The 17952-nt window shown below is 27.8% G+C and overlaps 3 protein-coding genes and 1 long non-coding RNA gene across 10 annotated transcripts in view; 3 read left to right on the forward strand and 1 right to left on the reverse strand.

The window, feature by feature from the left end:
• Alpha-man-ia (alpha-Mannosidase class I a) overlaps positions 1 to 17952 on the forward strand; it is a 348789-nt gene that overhangs the window by 284220 nt on the left and 46617 nt on the right. The window lies entirely within an intron of this gene.
• Positions 1 to 17952, reverse strand: part of LOC138937470 (uncharacterized) — an 82474-nt gene that overhangs the window by 10182 nt on the left and 54340 nt on the right. The window lies entirely within an intron of this gene.
• Positions 3011 to 5987, forward strand: LOC138937466 (odorant receptor 46a-like). The gene is made up of 9 exons (XM_070303785.1): positions 3011 to 3207; positions 3614 to 3733; positions 3837 to 3954; positions 4169 to 4430; positions 4520 to 4636; positions 5134 to 5224; positions 5291 to 5436; positions 5660 to 5792; positions 5884 to 5987. Exons 1-9 carry the CDS (start codon positions 3064 to 3066, stop codon positions 5935 to 5937), a joined length of 1185 nt encoding a protein of 394 aa, XP_070159886.1. The 5' UTR covers positions 3011 to 3063; the 3' UTR covers positions 5938 to 5987.
• LOC138937465 (odorant receptor 46a-like) lies at positions 7610 to 10971 on the forward strand. 4 transcript variants are annotated; one of them, XM_070303784.1, is made up of 9 exons: positions 7610 to 8003; positions 8382 to 8501; positions 8605 to 8722; positions 8929 to 9190; positions 9277 to 9393; positions 10080 to 10170; positions 10247 to 10383; positions 10634 to 10766; positions 10844 to 10971. In XM_070303784.1, the coding sequence occupies exons 1-9, from the start codon at positions 7797 to 7799 to the stop codon at positions 10892 to 10894; spliced, it is 1236 nt and encodes a 411-aa protein (XP_070159885.1). In that variant the 5' UTR covers positions 7610 to 7796; the 3' UTR covers positions 10895 to 10971. The 4 variants fall into 4 exon arrangements, with proteins under 4 accessions (XP_070159885.1, XP_070159883.1, XP_070159882.1 ...); XM_070303782.1 differs by having other exon boundaries at positions 8382 to 8470; positions 8556 to 8722; positions 10830 to 10971; XM_070303781.1 differs by having other exon boundaries at positions 8382 to 8470; positions 8556 to 8722.

Raw genomic sequence — 17952 nt, forward strand, 5'->3', positions numbered from 1 at the left:
AAATGTGCGCAGTTGTGTCATAGAGATGGACTTCGGTGGTAATCGATACTATACTCTTAATCGGATGATGTTATCATCTGTTGGGTTATGGCCGTATCAACGAGAGTTCTGATTATTATAAAACAGTTCTCGTGTAGTTCTGGGCATGTACATTGCTTTTCCAAAGAGTTCTGATGAAGGAAATAATCAGAAAATTTTTTAAACAATTATTTTACCCGCAAAACTCATATTTTCGAGTATAGAGGTGATATGCTGGCCGTATTTCGAGAGTTCTGATTATTATAAAATAGTTCTCGTGTTCTGGACATGTGCATTGCTTTTCCAAAGAGTTCTGATAAAGGAAATAATTATAAAGCAGAACTCTCGAAATACGGCCAGCATATCACCTCTAGACTCGAAAATACGAGTTTTTCGGGTAAAAAATTGTTTTATTTTATTTTAATGAGTATTTTTTACTTTTAGAAAAGACAGAATTCTTCTTAGAACTTATGTAGAACTATAAATCTTTTAAATTTGAACCATTATTGATAAGAAAAATGTCGTAGGAATAAGTGATATGCTGCGTGAAGTTGGCGTATTAGTTAGTCCTGGGGCATTTTCTTTGGTTTAATCGCCAGAATTATTTGTTTAAACTATCAAGAACTCTAAAACTATTGAAAATAAAACCAGAACTCTTAATTATTTATGATCTTCCACGAAATGATGTGCTAGCTTCACACACACACCAAAGTTTGCGCCTATTTATATATTGATAATGTAACAGTTCTAATACTTAACGTCTCGTTGAAGGTTTATTAAATTTGTCACATCTGAATTTACGGTATTATTTGCTATTCTGATCGTAATTGGCGTCAACTCTTTAAGTTTAAATCTTTTACAAGTAAGCAATATCCTTTTTTATCTACTTCACTTAATTGACTTCTCTTTAAGTAGCATTTCGTCGTAGTTTCTTCAATTGATAACATTAACGAATAATATGACAGAAATATTGATTTATGCTTTGTTGATTTTCGCTCATTTGACTTATATGTTCGGCGTTAATTACGCGGGACAAATAGTAACAGATCATGGAATAAAGTTGTTCAAAGCAACGTGAGTATCGTGTTCTACAATATTTTTATAGGTATATTTGTACAGAAACACCGATTGTGTCATACAGATCCGTCTCTTAAATTTGGTTAGATCGATTATATATAAATAATTTTCTAATATTTTGAACATGGAGTTAATTTAACATTAATTATATCGCAAAAACGTGTTTAGCACGTCTTTTTTCGAATTCACAACTTACTTCAACTAAAAATTGCAGTTATAATGGAAAGTGGTATATGACACCATTGCACACGCAGAAAATGTTATTATTTATAATGCAAAGAGGAACGATATATATCGATATAGGTAGCATATTTACTGCTTCCTAGCAAGGTTTTGCTATGGTAAAATTAAGTTTTTTTTTAAAAACAAAACGTGTAATGTTGAATTAACGTAGATTTAACGAGCAGTTCAAGATATGTATCCTTTTCAGCTCGTGAATGCGGCAGTATCCTACTTCACAATGATTTATTCTACGCAACAATAACGAACTAGGAAGAATAATTAAATTAACATAAAAGTAACATTACTAATTTTTAAGATTTAATGTACTATATAGTACATAAATTCTTTCATTCTTGATATTTTCAAATAATACTAATGATACTAACAAATCTTGAAAGAGATTAAAGCTAATCGAGTTTGAGAGCAACAAATAAATAATCAAACGTCGAAACCAGTTTATTTTACAGATTATGGATGGACTATTAAATAATAACATGAACCCAATACAATTAGTTAATAAATAATTATTAAATAATAATTACGTAATTCAATATTTTTTTATTAAATATATATTTCCTCTGACTTTATTAATTTTTTTATTTGCATATTACCCAAGTTAATTGTAAATGTTGATGAAAACTTGCCGTATTTATGTTCAACTTAACTAAAACGATAGGAATGTAACATAAGATGTTAAACTTGTTTATGTTAGATTCGTTTCGTAGTTAAGTCCAATTTTCAAGAGCATAATCTTTGATAGATAAGAAGAGTTTGTACGTCATTTGATATATTATAGGATATATATGCATCAGAAATAAAATGTAGGACAATATTATCCCGTAATGAGACAAACAAATTTTGCAGCAGTTTAAATAAGTTTTATCGAGTAAAACCTATTTATACTATTTATTACTGTCGAAGTGGATCCCGCATATATACTTATTTACTTTTGCGATATGTAAAGTTGAGAATTGCAAGAAAAAAGAATCTCTGTCTAAAAAATTATATACTATCTTGCATTCGTATCGATGACGAGTACTAATATGTCAGACGATATAAAATAAATATTTAAAAAATTAACTTTTATTTTGCTATTAAAGAAACCAAATTTAAATTTTGTTGCATTAAAATTTTGTATTTTCCTCAAACTACATATATACTCAATTGCATACTGTATACTTTGTTACAGGCAAAATCTTATAAATATTTATTTTAATACACATATGTATATATCAAATGGATCGAGCGCCAACTAATTTTCCACTGCGTGAAAATTTTTATATCACCATTTTTGTTTGATTTCCTTAAATGAACAATGAAGAAATGAAATATTATAGATTATAGATTATATATGATAGTGAATAGATCCGCAGAGTTTTGTATTTTTCTTAAAATATAATCCAGTAGATAGTGTATAGATTAACCAAGTATATATGAGTAAGTAATGCTTCGTACGATGCACTGAAAGACACTGAAAGTCTTTCTTGTATCAAGATGAAAAAAGTCACAACTGCGTTTGCGCAAAAATATGCGTTAAAAATATATTGTTCTCACAAATTGAGGTAATTTGGACTAATTTTCTTTCATCTATATCAAGAAAATATTATTCAATTATTGGAATATATCCGTCTTTACAATAACTATCGACGCGCGATTATATCGATCGTTGAAAATTGACGGAGAATGTCGCAAAAAAATAATTTGAGAATTCAAAGGTTCTCATAGTTACGTGGCAGTTCTCGTAAAATGTATACGATAGAAAAACGCTATTACAAAATCAATCGCGTACTTCTTAAGATTCTTGGTTTATGGCCTTATCAGCAATCATATTTTTCGCTAATACATAAAGTACTGTTTGCCAGCCTTCTTTTAACATTTATTCTTGTCCAGGTACATATGTCATAAAACTTTCAAGTTTCAACTTTCTAGTTTTCAAACAACGTAGTTATAGAATAGTGTATCTTTATCACGTGCATTGAGATAAACATATCTCTCTTTATCTTATCTAATCTACTATTATATTCATATATTTATATAATATATAATATATATTTATATATTTATATAATTGTATAATTTGTTATGTATTAATGATAATAGTTATACATAAATTTATATAAGCTTCAATTATCTTTCTTATCTTTCATGATATAATGTTTATGACATGTTTTGTTTTATATAGTTTATGATCAGGTATTAAACTAAATACTTACAATTATACATATTTTATATATATATGTATATGCACCCATATATATACTAGACAATTAATCCTAAAGATGTTGTTTTTTCTCAGTTGTTGGTATTTGTTACAACGCAGTACGATACAAATCTGCTCCTCAAGATTCTTTCAACTGTCTTCCCTATTGTTTTCGTCACTATAAAATATTGTTCTCTTATCATTCAAGCGGATAGTGTAAGTTTAATAAGACAGATGATTTATTTAAATGTTTCGTTATAACATTTATAAATTAGATTGTATTTCGACTATTGAACTAAGGGGAGTATGGAATGAACAGGTAAAGAAAATGTTAGAACAAATACAAGATGATTGGAGATTATTGAAAAATAAGTTGGAAGTTGACTTTATAAAGAAATACGCTTATAATATACAGTTTTCTTCAATAATTTTGATACGTAAGAATATGAAATATTATTATTATATATTATATTCCATAATAAAAAATATATATATTATTATACATTTATTCAGCTAATCTTTTTTTATTTTATGCGATAAATCATGTCGAGGTTGAGGTAGAGAACGCATTTGAAACGATCTTTTGTTTATAATTTACTATAATTGGATTTTTTTTTAATCCAATTATATTAAATCTAACATTTTTTTCAGTGATTGGATTACTTTGTATGTTTTTGCTCATAATACCTCAATGTTTGCCATTAATCCTTGATATTATATTACCATTGAACGAATCAAGGCACTGTCAACTATTTGTGATCACAGAATATTTTATTAATCAAGAAAAATATATTTATATTATATTGTTACACATGGTATTAGCATGTAGCATAGGATTAATCACGTTGTATGGTTCGTCTATAACATTTATGACATTTTTATGTCATGCATGTGCACTACTTAAAATTGCAAGGTAAATGCGATTACTTTTTAAATATACATTGTCGTGAAGAGGAAAATATATTTAATTAAATTAATATATATTTAAATAAATTAATATAGTTATCGTATAGAAAATGCTATCGAGAAAAGTGCGTTAGCGATTCCCATTTTTGAAAGACAGAATCTGTTTTGTCAGAGAATTATTAATGCGATTCTTATTCATCGAAGGGCAATCGAGTGAGTATATTTTTACATTTTTGTAACAACACACATTCTTTTCATATCTTATTTTTCTGTTTATTAAAAAGTAGTGATTGATTCTGAAATCTTTTTTTTCTTTTTTTTTCTTTTTTTTCTTTTTTTTTTTTACGATTAATTGCATTTCTTCGATATATGTACGAAAATAAACGAAATTTACGGAATAAATTGATTAAAATTTTAAATCAAGTACAATCAAGAATTAAGTGTATCTGTTACAGAAAAATGCTTGGTTATTTATAATTTTCATATAATCTATGATTTATAATTTTTTTTCAAAATCACATGTAAGTTTAACAATATGATATTGTTATAAAATGTGAAATATCTGGCAGCTATTATCGATTAAAATACATTTATATACATTGCTTTTATAAGAGTACGGGCGGGGGGGAGAGGGGAGTTATTTCTACTGAATGACAAAGCATATTTATATAGATAATTTCATAGTTCCAATATCTAGTTTCTCGTTAAAGGTATATCAATCTTCTTATATCTAATTTTGCGACATTATTCGCCATTCTGATTATTGTTGGTGTCATCTCTTTAAGTTTATGTCTTTTTCAAGTAAGCACTATAATTTCTTGTTTATTTTGCTTAACTGACTTCTTTCTAAGTAGCATTTTATCGTAGTTTCTTCAATTGATAACATTAACGGATAATATCACAGATATATTGATATTTGCTTTCTTGATTTGTATTCATTTGGCTTATATGTTCGTCGCTAATTATGCGGGACAAATATTAACAGATAATGGACTAAACCTGTTTCAAGCAATGTGAGTATCGCGTTTTACAATACTTTTAGAGCTATATTTATACAGATATCGTTTCTCATATAGATAGATCTTTTGAATGTGATTTACATCGATTATACATATTTTTCGAATATTTTCAAATATGAAATTAATTTAATATTAATTAATGATATCGCAAAACTGTATTTAGTGCACTTTCTTGCTAGTTAACCATATATTTTGGATTAACGTTCAAAAATTGCAGTTATAATGGAATGTGGTATGCAGCACCACTGCACACGCAAAAAATGTTATTATTTATGATGCAAAAAGGAACGGTAAATATCAAGTTAGGATATGATAGCATATTTGCTGCTTCCTTGGAAGGTTTTACTATGGTAAAATTAAAAGTTATTTAAAAACAAAATATAATGTTAAATTAACGTACTTCTGGAATTGACGAACAATTTAATGTATGCGCTTTTTCAGCTTGTAAATGCGGCAGTATCCTACTTTCTAATGATTTATTCTACGCGACAATAGCAAACTAGAAAGAAAAATTTATTATTTGTCGGAAACTTTTAATTAACATAATAATAGTGCGCAAAAATAAATATACAGATATATATGTATTACTAATTTCTGGAATTTTATGTACTATATAATTATATATTCTTTCATTTTTGATACGAGAACTATTTGGAAATCAGCCTCTGGTTAGCTTGCAAAATAAAACAAGAAACAAAAAAAGATATTTTATTGTACATAAAAGTTATTTACATATACACCACATTTTTCGATATAATCGAAATTACATTCTATCTACTTTTTCTATCCATAGATATTACATTCGAATTGAGACCCTTATAGCATGGTATTGTACTTTGATAAAAGCAAAAGCTTGTGCCGCGCTATGACTAATGCTTTGAATGCTTTGAATAGAGATTATGTGAAAAAATAGTCTACAAATGTAAATAACTTTTATGTATAATACATTTTTTTTTGTTTCTTGTTTTATTTTGCAAGGCTACCGAAAACTGATTTCTGGATAGAGCCTTCGCATTTCCAAACAATGTTAATAAATATGCAATTTTGTAAAGAGATTGACAGAGGCCTAATCGAGTTTGAGAACGATAATCATACGTCGAAGCAGTTTATTTTAATCATGGATGAGCTATTAAATATAATATGCAATTAAAAATAATAAGATGCAAAACAATTAGTTAATAAGTAGTTTTGTGACTAAATATATTTTTTATTAAACATATATCTTTTTAAATTCTATTATTTTTTTTATTTACATATTACTCAAGCTAATTATAAAAAATTGATAAAGTTGCTATATTTATGTTAAATTTAATTGGAACGGTAGAAATGTAATAAGATTTTAAATTCGTGTATGTTAAGAAATGTAATAGATCCGTTTCGTAGATAAGATCAGCATAATCTTGGATGGATAAGAAGAATCTGTATACGTCGTTCGATATATCATAGAGCATATTTGCTGCCATGCAAGTGCATCAAAAATAAAATATTACATAATATCATCTTTTAATAAGAAAAGTTTAACCTAAATAACTACCATCGAGTAAAATTAATTACTATTGAAGCGCAGTGTCATGTATATCTACTTATCTTTTTTGCGATAAATAAAGTTGAAAATCGCATAAAAAAATTTCTTTCTTCTTAAAATATATACTATACTTTACATTCGTATCAATGATAAGCATCGATATGTCTGGCAGTACAAAATATATATTAAAGAAAAGAAAAATGTACTTATTTTTATTTTTGTATTAAAGAGAGGAAAAAATTTGTATTTTTTTTTTACGTCAACATATTGTACTCTCCTAAAATCATATATGTACACTGAATTGTTATTGTACACTTTACTAGAGTGTACAATCTTTTATAAACATTTATTTTAATACGCATATATACATATTAAATGAACCGAGCGCGAACTCATTTACACTATGCGAAAATTTTTATATCACCATTTTTGTTTGATTTTTTTAAATGTATGTTTGAAGAAATGAAATACAATATTATAGATTATGGATTATATATAATAGTGAATAGATCCGTAGAGTTTCGTATTTTTCGTAAAAATTAATCCAGTAGATAGTGTATAGATCTACCAAGTATATATGAGTAAGTAATGCTTCGTACGATGCACTGAAAGACACTGAAAGTCTTTCCCCTCTATCAAGATGAAAAAAGTCACAACTGCGTTTGCGCAAAAATATGCGTTAAAAATATATTTTTCTCACAAATTGAGGTAATTTGGACTAATTTTCTTTCATCTATATCAAGAAAATATTATTCAATTATTGGAATATAGCCGTCTTTACAATAATAACCGGTGCGCGAAGATATCGATTGTTGAAAATTGACGGAGAATGACGCAAAAAATAATCCGAGAATTCAATGGTTCATCACAGTTACATTGCGGTTCTCTTAAAATGCACGCGACAGGAGAACGCTATTACAAAGTCAATCGAATACTTCTAAAGACTCTTGGTTTATGGCCTTATCAGCAATCATATTTCTCGCGTATACATAAAACGCTGTTTGTCAGCCTTCTCTTAACATTTATACTTGTCCAGGTATATACGTCAAGTCATGCAATTTTTAAATTTTTGAACAACGTAATTGTATAATAGTATATCTTATTCACGCGCATTGACATAAACACATCTCTCTTTATCTTTTTCAATCTGCTGTTACATACATATATGATAATTCGTTATGTAATTATGATAATAATTATAATACATAAATTTTTATGTAAGAATCTTTTATACGTGTAAAAGTTTTAGCTTGAATTATTTTTCTCGTCTTTCATGATATAATATTTAAAATAAATTTCGCCTTATATAAATTATGTTTTGATCTTACGTAAAAATAATTTACATTTATACATATCTTATATGTGTATACAATATCAGATTGCAATAAATCCTAAAAATGTTATTTTCTTACAGTTATTGGTATTCGTTACAACACAGTACAATACGAATCTTCTTCTCAAGATTTTTTCGTTTGCCTTTCCTGCTCTTTTCGTCACTATAAAGTATTGTTTTTTTATTATTCAAGCAGATAATGTAAGTTCAATAGGACAGATGATTTATTCAAATGTTTCGTTATAACATTTATAGAATAGATTGTATTTCGACTATTGAACTAAGAGAAATATGGAATGAACAGGTAAAGAAAATGTTAGAACAAATGCGAGATGATTGGAGATTATTAAAAGATAAATTAGAAGTTGATATTATAGAAAAATACGCTTACAACTTGCAATTTTCTACAATAATTTCAATAGGTAAGAATATAAAATATTATTATTATGTATTATATTCCATGATCTCAAAAATATATATATTATTATATATTTATTTAGCTAATCTCTTTTTTCATTTTATGCGATAAATCATATCGATGTTGAGGGTGAAGGCAGGGAATGCATCTAAAACAATTTTCTATTTAATTTACTATAATTGGATTCAAACCAGATGTAACATTTTTTAGTGATTGGTTTATTTTGCTCGTTCTTGCTCATCATACTTCAATTTTTGCCGTTAATTCTTGATGTTATATTACCATTGAACGAATCACGGCCCTTTCAAGCATTTGCGATCACAGAATATTTTTTCAATCAAGAAAAATATATTTATATTATATTGTTACATGAGATATTAGCATATAGTATAGGAATAATCGCATTGTATGGTACGTTTATAACAATTATGATATACATATGGCATGCATGTGCACTACTTAAAATCACAAGGTAAGTGCAATTACTTTTTAAATACACACATTGTCTTAAAACGAAAATATAATTAAATAAATATATATTTAAATAAATTAATACAGTTATCGAATAGAGAATGCTATCGAGAAAAGTGCGTTAGCGATTCCTGTTTTTGAAAGACATTTTCTATTTTATCAGAAAATTGTACATGCGGTTCTTATTCATCGAAGGGCGATCAAGTCAGTATATTGTTATAGTTTTGTGTTACATTTTTTTTATATTTTTCTATGTATTAAAAGTAGTGGTTGATTCTCTCTCGCTCCCTCGCTCTTTTGTTCTTCCCCCCCCCCTCTCTCTCTCTCTCTCTCTCGCTCTCTATCTATCTATCTATCTATCTATGTATCTTTCTATCTACCTATCTATCTATCTATCTATATTTATTTATCTTTTCATTTGTCTATCTATCAATCTATCTCTATCTCTGTCTATCTATCTGTCTATCTCTATCTCTGTCTATCTATATATTTATCTATATTTATCTATTTATCTGTTTCTGTTATATATTTTTATATGACTAATTGCATATTTTCGATATATCGACGAATTAAATGATATTCAAATCACAAATTGATTATAGTTTAAAATCAAGTATAATCAAGAATTAAATGTATGATATAGAGATTCTTGCTTATTTATAATTTTTGATTATAATTTTTATTTATAATTAATGATTTATAATTTTTTTTTTTTCTTAAAAACTTATGAACTTAACAATATAATATTTTTATAAAATGTAAAATCTCAGATAGCTATTGTTGATGAGATTACATTTATATACATTGTACAGGAGCATAATATTTATTGTAACTGAATATATATGACAAAGCATATTTATATTGATTATATCACATATTCCTCATTGAAGGTTTGCCAAACTTATCACATCTAATTTTACGTTATTATTCGCCATTTTGATTATTGTTGGTGTCAGTTCTTTAAGTATCAATCTTTTACAAGTAAGTATAATGTGTTTTTCTATTTTGTGCTGTTGGTTTTGCTTTTTAAATATACATTCCCTAGTTTCTTCAATAGATAACATTAATAAACGATAGTACTGAAGATGCATGTATAGTCACTACTTTCATTGTCATACATTTAAGTTATATGTTTATTGTTAATTACGGCGGACAAAAAGTAACAGACCATGGAATGGAACTTTACAAAGCAATGTGAGTGTGTATGTGTGTACAGCATGTTTTGTATACTTTCAGGATTATATTTATACTATAATATTATATATCTCCGTACAGACATACCGCTTGTATATTCGATTTGAACTGATTGTATTATTATTTCGATACTTATATATATACGCGTAACTATTAATTTAATGTAAAATTATATCGTGAAAATGTCAGGATTAACTTTTTGCTCATCTATAACTGCTTCTATTTAAATCTACCATGTTAAAAATTGCAGTTATAATGGACTGTGGTATGCTGCACCATTGCATATACAGAAATTATTATTATTTATGATGAAAAGAGGAAATATAAACGTCACTTCAATATTCGGCGGCTTATATGAAGTATCCTTGGAAGGTTTTGCTTCGGTAAAATTAAAATTTCTGTACCAATAAAATCGAACTTTAATCTGGATTTAACGAGTAGTTTAGTTTGCCATTTTCAGCTTACGAATGCAGCAGTATCCTATTTCATGGTGATGTATTCTACGCGATAATATGGCATCAAGAAAAATTTATTATAAATCGGGTAATGTATCGAATTAGTCGATTTAGTTACATTTATAAATTATTTGAGTTTTTGAATATAACGTGTATTGAATATGTAGTATATATATGAATATAAATGTTTATTATTTTTTTCCGAGTACTTACGTATGACATTAATGAACAGATAATCCCATAAAAAATAGATAGTTAATCTAATTTGATAGCACACTTTGAATATAATGAATGAACAAAAAGTCTGAATTTTTTATTGCCTATTGTGATATCGATGATAAAACATTAAATTAGTTTCATCTAATCATTAATAAACTATTAAAAGAATTAGCTAAAGTAATACCCTTCTGTTCTGAAACTATAGTATTCAAAAAAATATATGTGGCACTGATAGAACATTATTGTATGTGATATGTATGTAGGCAATAAAATATAATCACTTAATAAGTATTTATGTAACTCATTTATGTATTTTTTTTAATTATATTTTTTTATTATAACGATCTATTTCTTATATTTTACTTCTTTTTTTAATTTATGCAATATCCAAGCCAATCTGAAATCTTGAAGAATGTTTGTCATGTCTATGTTCAAAGTAACTGAAACGATAGAAATATGATAAGATGTGTAAATTTGAGAAACTTCCAATTAGTTACTTCCAATTAGTGCATTTATCGTTTCATGTGTAGATACGATCAACTAATGTTCGAAAGAGGATTGATGCATCGTTCGATACTTATATTTGCTACTGCGCATACGCATAAAAAAATAGAGAAAGTGATAATGTAATATAAAGCAATATTCTTTCGCAGCCGAGTAAATAAAAGTTTTACACATCAATTTGGATAATTTACGTTCTCTTTCTAGAATAATATGCTATAGCTATAGCATTCGAAAAACACCAATCTGCCTGTGACTTTTCTTTCGAAATATAATAATTTTACTCAAATCCACATTGTAAGAAATATCAGTTATTTTACAAAAATATGTCCTATCGTTTACCATATTTCTTAGATAATTAAAAAAAAAAAAAAATGATAGGGGGAAGGATAGTACTGCGCTATAGTCACTATCAGCATTAATACCTCGTCGTTCAGTTACATTGTACAGTTTTGCCTTTAATATAACATGCGTGTAGTTGAAGAATATTATAATATTATACTATAATAAATAGATTTTTTCTCAAAGTATATTAGGTATCTGGTCTTATGATAGATTGCGTCTTGTATTATTGCAGCGAGTATTAATCATTATTTCAACTGTAACATTCATTTGCATGCAGGTAATAATCGATTTTTATAATAATGGTAATGTTCAAAATAGTATATAGCTTCTTGTTAATATCTTAAAATATTTTTCAAAAATTATTCACTTCCTAAGTTTAGTAATTCTGTGAGCGAATGGAAATATTATAATACAAAGTCAATATATTGAAATCGCCCATTCACAACAATAACAATACGATATATGTTTATTATAATTGATACAATTACTATATATTTATTACTTTCAGTTATCAGTTTTCATTACATCGAAATATGATATGGCTCTCTTCATTAGAATTATGTCAAACATTTTTCCCTTTATAATAATTACAACAAAGTATTGTTTTTTTATTTTAAAATCAAGAAGTATAAGTTTATCTGCACAAGCAACAAGGTTTCACTTTATATTTAACAAGTTAAGTAAGCTAATAAATATTTAAATCACAGATAAAGAATATACACTATCTAATTCAAAAAGACTGGAAGATAATGCGAGATAAGATTGAAAGCAAGATTATATATAAATTTCTACCAAATATTCTCCATGTCGTTAAACCATTTAACGAGTCTCGGGAATATTATGTCATATACGCAGCCGAATATTTTGTCGATCAGAAACGACACTTTTCTCTTATTGTAATACATGATCTGTTTGCCGCTTATATCGGAGGTGTTGGAGTAATCGTTATTGGTCGTATGCTTGTCAGATACGCGTTGCATGTCTGCGCCATGTTAATAAAAAAGCAAGGTAAAGATTGCGAACAAAGTTATAAAATGGTTCAATTATTAAATGCCAACGATTCCGTCCATCGTAATAATATAAAATAAATTAATAGTAATTATTTAATATAATATAACATAAAATAATATATATATATATATATTTAGGAAAATTAGTAAGCCACGAGATGACTTAATAATCCGAAAACAATTGCGCACAAAATTATTATGTCTATTGTCTCATTCATTCAATATTTTAATTATCTCTATTTGTAATTTTGTATTATAATAATGTAATAATGACACAGAACTCTCTATTTGATTATAAATAATTACCATTACATAAACATAAACTGCAATTTGGCTGAATATTGCTATTATAATTTTAATATAATATAATATAATATAAATAATTAACATGTTTTTTTCCAATAAATAAATTGTATGGAAATTTGTATGCCTTTATCGTCTTGAACGTATAACTGATAAAATATCACCGGCGTTGCAACACAGATCACATTGTTCGCGAAAGAATAATCGATGCCGTTGACATTCATCGAAGAGCGATCGAGTTAGTATTCCATGTTTCTTTCGATTCTAAAACTATATTATCGTTTGCCCGACACTTTAATGTCTAATCAACTTTATTATTCGTGATGTATCCTTTATGAAAAAATTTCTCGTATAATTAAAATCCAAATATGGTTGAATAAACATCTTTGAAGCGTACATTTGTTATCGAGAGAAGGTAATATTAATAATTATTTTTTAATAGCAAGAAAGAAATTTAAAAAAGAGGACTCTTTCTTCCTCAAAAAATCACTGTATTTATTTAAATTTATTATTAATGCGTCGATATATATATATATATATATATATATATATATATATATATATATATATCTTTATATGACAAATTTTACTTACATAAATATGTGCGCTCCATATAAAACTACTTTGCACAATAAAATTATCTTTTAATAACTAAACTCTTCCCCGTAATATAACACACACATATACACACACTCACACACACACACATCATCATCATCAAAAGCACTCACTTGAGAGAACAATTGTAGCGCGCTGCTCGACATCACGGATGACAATGAAAAGTCGTCGCAGCAAACCGTCTGAACATCTGCAAATAATATCCCTCCTTTTTTTTTCACTTCGCACCTGCGCCAAGATAAGGAAAAAAAGGAGGGATATTATTTCTCCCTTATCCTGGAAAAACCACATCTGGCGAACGTAACATGTTATTTCGATAATTCAACTTCCTGTCGTTCCCTTCGACGTAAAAACACGAATGCGAACGATCGATTGACTTCCCCAACTCGGAGGGTTCCATAAATGTTCCCTTGATTATATGCTAGAAAAATATTGTGGTAAAAAAACGGGTTGAACGCGAGAGAGTTAGATAGTTAAACCACTCTACTGGAAAATGTACCTCCCATACGAAACCCCATACGGTACTTTGATATATATATTTTTTGTCGGTACGCCTTCGAATTGCTGCGAGAGAAACAGACTTCGCCGATAATCGTTATTACAAGGCAAATCAAATGTTTCTCTCGATGCTCGATCTGTAGCCATATCGAGGATTAAAGTTCACGAAAATTAATTGTATTTTCCATTTTGCTATATGTTGTTTTTTATGCTTTTCAGGTATTAATATTCTTTTCTAAGTATTATATATATTAGTATCATATGAAATACATGATCTTCCTACTATCTCCATTAATCCGTCATCCTTTTAGCTAAAGTAAAATTCTATATATATTTAAACATTAATTTATTGCTAATTTATTGTCCTGATCTCAAATATATTGCTCCTATTTACAAAATTTTTATTAAAAAAATGAGAATACTGATTTAATATGAGACGGTTAATATTCTTATTTTCGACAAATACTTGTAACAAATTATAAAAAAAAGAAAAGATAGAGAGACAGAGAAAAAGAAAAAAAAAAGATACTTCAAAAATGGACTGAAATACTCACTGTTAATATATATTTTTGACATCTCTTAATTATTAATAGAGTATTGCGCCATGCTTACTGCTCTGACTCTTAATTGCTTTTTTATTATTTTTTCTATCATTTTACTTAAACTTATCGATATCGTAGCATTTTACTTTAGATTTATATGTTCAGAAGGGCGTACGCGATTTTATGTCAATATGTTATATCAATATATCGAGATAAATTGATTTTATATCCTTATCCTATTTTCACACACACAGTTGACATCATTTCTAACTCTCCAATTAACTGTGAATTTCTTTGTTATGGTCCTCCCGTACGCTGTACCATCTCTCATATATATCGTACAATATTATTCGTTTTATATTAAATCCAATGAAGTAAGTTGGTTCCTCTGTATCCTGTCATTACTTCTCGCTTATCACATTCGGAGTTTATCTGAAATAATTCGGCCACAGGTGAAACAAATGTGGAAAATATTCGTGATAATTGGAGTCTTTTGAAAAACGAAACGAAGCGTGATATAATGCGGCAATATTCATCCTTTGATGAATTACATACGACAATGAAAGCACGTATCTGAATTCTTTGTTCAAGGATTTATTTAATCGTTAAATATAGTTCACTATTTCTTGCGCTCTTTTCTCTATACAGCTTCTCGAGTCGATATTTAATGCATAAATTAACGAATTCATTTTTATATGCGTCGATAGCACATAAAAATAAATATATAGCATTTAATTATTTTATAAAAATATTCGACGATTTAATTATTTTTTGATTGTCTTTGATCATGAGCATATCTCAGCTCTAAGATGGCATTTCTTGAGCCTCTACCGGATAGCTTTTAAGGTAATCGAAATACTATGATAAAATATAGTAACGTAACGTAAAGTTCGATATTGTATGACAATATCCGACGTATACACGTGGCTTGCTCATGCGCTTGCGTTAACTTGGAAAATGTTACCAGAATTTTATTTCTTTACCTCTCTACCCGAACGAGAGATGTTATTAGACGGTGCGTGTATATACTTAAGATAATTCCAACCTATTTTCTGTCGCGCCTGAATGTCGGAGAGATAATAGTTAATCGATCGAGACTTTATTTGTTTTTTCACACGTGCAAGTAATTCTTATTATTCACATCGAACATGCAATAATCTAGCGCCTCAAAGAAGGGGAAAAGGGTTCTCGTCATCGAGAGCGCATATGCAATTCAGAATTCACGGAATTCACGACATATGTCAGCGACATCAAATAACAGCTTTTCGTACATGGCAATTTTATTTAATAATGGTATTTATTGTAAGGACAGCCTAAATCAAGAAAGGGGAAATCGAAATATATATATATATATATATAATTAAATGTAAGGGTGGGAAATTATATGTAAAAGTTGTCACGCAAAGTCTTTCGCAAGTCTCCGGAAGGATTTAAAAAAATATATGAACTTTATTAGAAATATTATAACAGTCTAAATTCGAAATATTGTCTACCATTATCTCTATAGATTCGAATCTTTACAATAATAAAATAATTTTTATAACGTTAGTTTTTTTCTTTCTTTGCATTTATGTTTAAATGCGAGCAATTTTTTCAAGCAATTTGAAAATAAAATCAGTCAACTTGATACATACAATATAATTATAATTATTACAAAGTTTATAAAAGTGTTTCTTACTTCATGTAAACAATTTTTTTTTTTTTTTTAATTTAATATTTTGGTAAATGTGCATAAAAGGTTACATCTCACCGATTTTATCGCTACTTAGATATGTTATAGGGGAGGTTCTTCTGAGTAATTCGCCGCAAGAAAAAAGTGTGTGTGTGAAACTATCATATTATTTCGTGGAAGATCATAAATAACTAAGAGTTCTGGCTTTATTTTCAATAGTTCTAGAGTTCTTGATAGTTTAAACAAATAGTTCTGCCGATTAAACCAAAGAAAATGCCTCAGGACAAACTGATATGCCAACTTTACGCAACATATCACTTTGTCCTACGACATTTTTCTTAATTTTCAATAATAGTTCAAATTTAAAAGATTTATAGTTCTATATAAGTTCTAAGAAGAGTTCTGCCTTCTAAAAGTAAAAAATATTCCTTAAAATGAAATAAAACAATTTTTTACCGAAAAACCCGAAGTTTTTGGGTATAGAGATGATACGAGGTCGTATTTCGAGAGTTCTGATTATTATAAAATAGTTCTCGTGTAGTTCTGGGCATGTAAATTGCCTTTCCAAAGAGTTTTGATGAAAGAAAAAATTAGAAAATTTTTTAAACAATTATTTTCTTCATCACTTTTTTCTTGCGGGCAATTACTTAGAAGAATCTCCCCTACAACATATTTAAGTGGCGATAAAATCGGTGAGGTGTAACCTTTTATGCATATTTATCAAAATTTTTAAATGTTAATTAATTTCATACATAGAATTTTTTATCCAGAATAGTTTTTTATAATAAAAACTGTAATATTGTATTACAATGGTATATATATAATTGTTTCTCTAAGTTATAGTAATATCAAAACATAAATATATGTGTATTATTTCTACTATTATCGAAAGATTAATTCTTTTTTAATGTCAATAATATTTTGAGAAAAAGATTCATGTTATTTACAGAAATGTATATTTTTTTGTAAAAAAACATAGAGAAATATTTTTATTTATACACTGCATGTACACACCATCTGCATTTTTACCTTTAAATTTTATCGTCCGGACCTTCTTTCCATATATCAAAGTGCAGTCAAATCGCCAAATATTCGAAGTATGTATTTTGAGTGCACGATTTCGTGCCGGACATTTCATTAGAAATTAAAGAGACACAAGCTCACACATAGCACACAATTCACCAGTACATTCCACAGCACAATTCATCTACAATTTTACGAGCAGATAAGTACTCTGCGTTGATACCACTGCTTTTGATATCGTTAACACGACGGTAAATGCACAATGTTTCGCGACGACGAAGAACAACAAAGCTATTGAAATAGGAATTCAACAGCTGTGGCGGTATGGCGAAGCTTCTCGCATGACAGTTCACGCAGAGTACTCTGCGTTGATACCACTGCTT

Source organism: Polyergus mexicanus, unplaced genomic scaffold (assembly GCF_030449975.1).
Source record: "Polyergus mexicanus isolate NDT 795.1 unplaced genomic scaffold, iyPolMexi1.0 SCAF_11, whole genome shotgun sequence".
NCBI classification, from domain to species: Eukaryota; Metazoa; Arthropoda; class Insecta; order Hymenoptera; family Formicidae; genus Polyergus; species Polyergus mexicanus.

What these genes read in the sequence shown, in the direction of transcription:
- LOC138937466 (XM_070303785.1), top strand. Translation starts at nt 3,064, where the DNA reads ATGTATACGATAGAAAAACGCTATTACAAAATCAATCGCGTACTTCTT. An exon ending in TAACATTTATTCTTGTCCAG is followed by an intron (nt 3,208 to 3,613) that starts GTACATATGTCA and finishes GTTTTTTCTCAG; the next exon opens with TTGTTGGTATTTGTTACAAC. An exon ending in GCACTACTTAAAATTGCAAG is followed by an intron (nt 4,431 to 4,519) that starts GTAAATGCGATT and finishes AAATTAATATAG; the next exon opens with TTATCGTATAGAAAATGCTA.
- LOC138937465 (XM_070303781.1), top strand. Translation starts at nt 7,797, where the DNA reads ATGACGCAAAAAATAATCCGAGAATTCAATGGTTCATCACAGTTACAT. An exon ending in TAACATTTATACTTGTCCAG is followed by an intron (nt 8,004 to 8,381) that starts GTATATACGTCA and finishes ATTTTCTTACAG; the next exon opens with TTATTGGTATTCGTTACAAC. An exon ending in TTCTACAATAATTTCAATAG is followed by an intron (nt 8,723 to 8,928) that starts GTAAGAATATAA and finishes AACATTTTTTAG; the next exon opens with TGATTGGTTTATTTTGCTCG.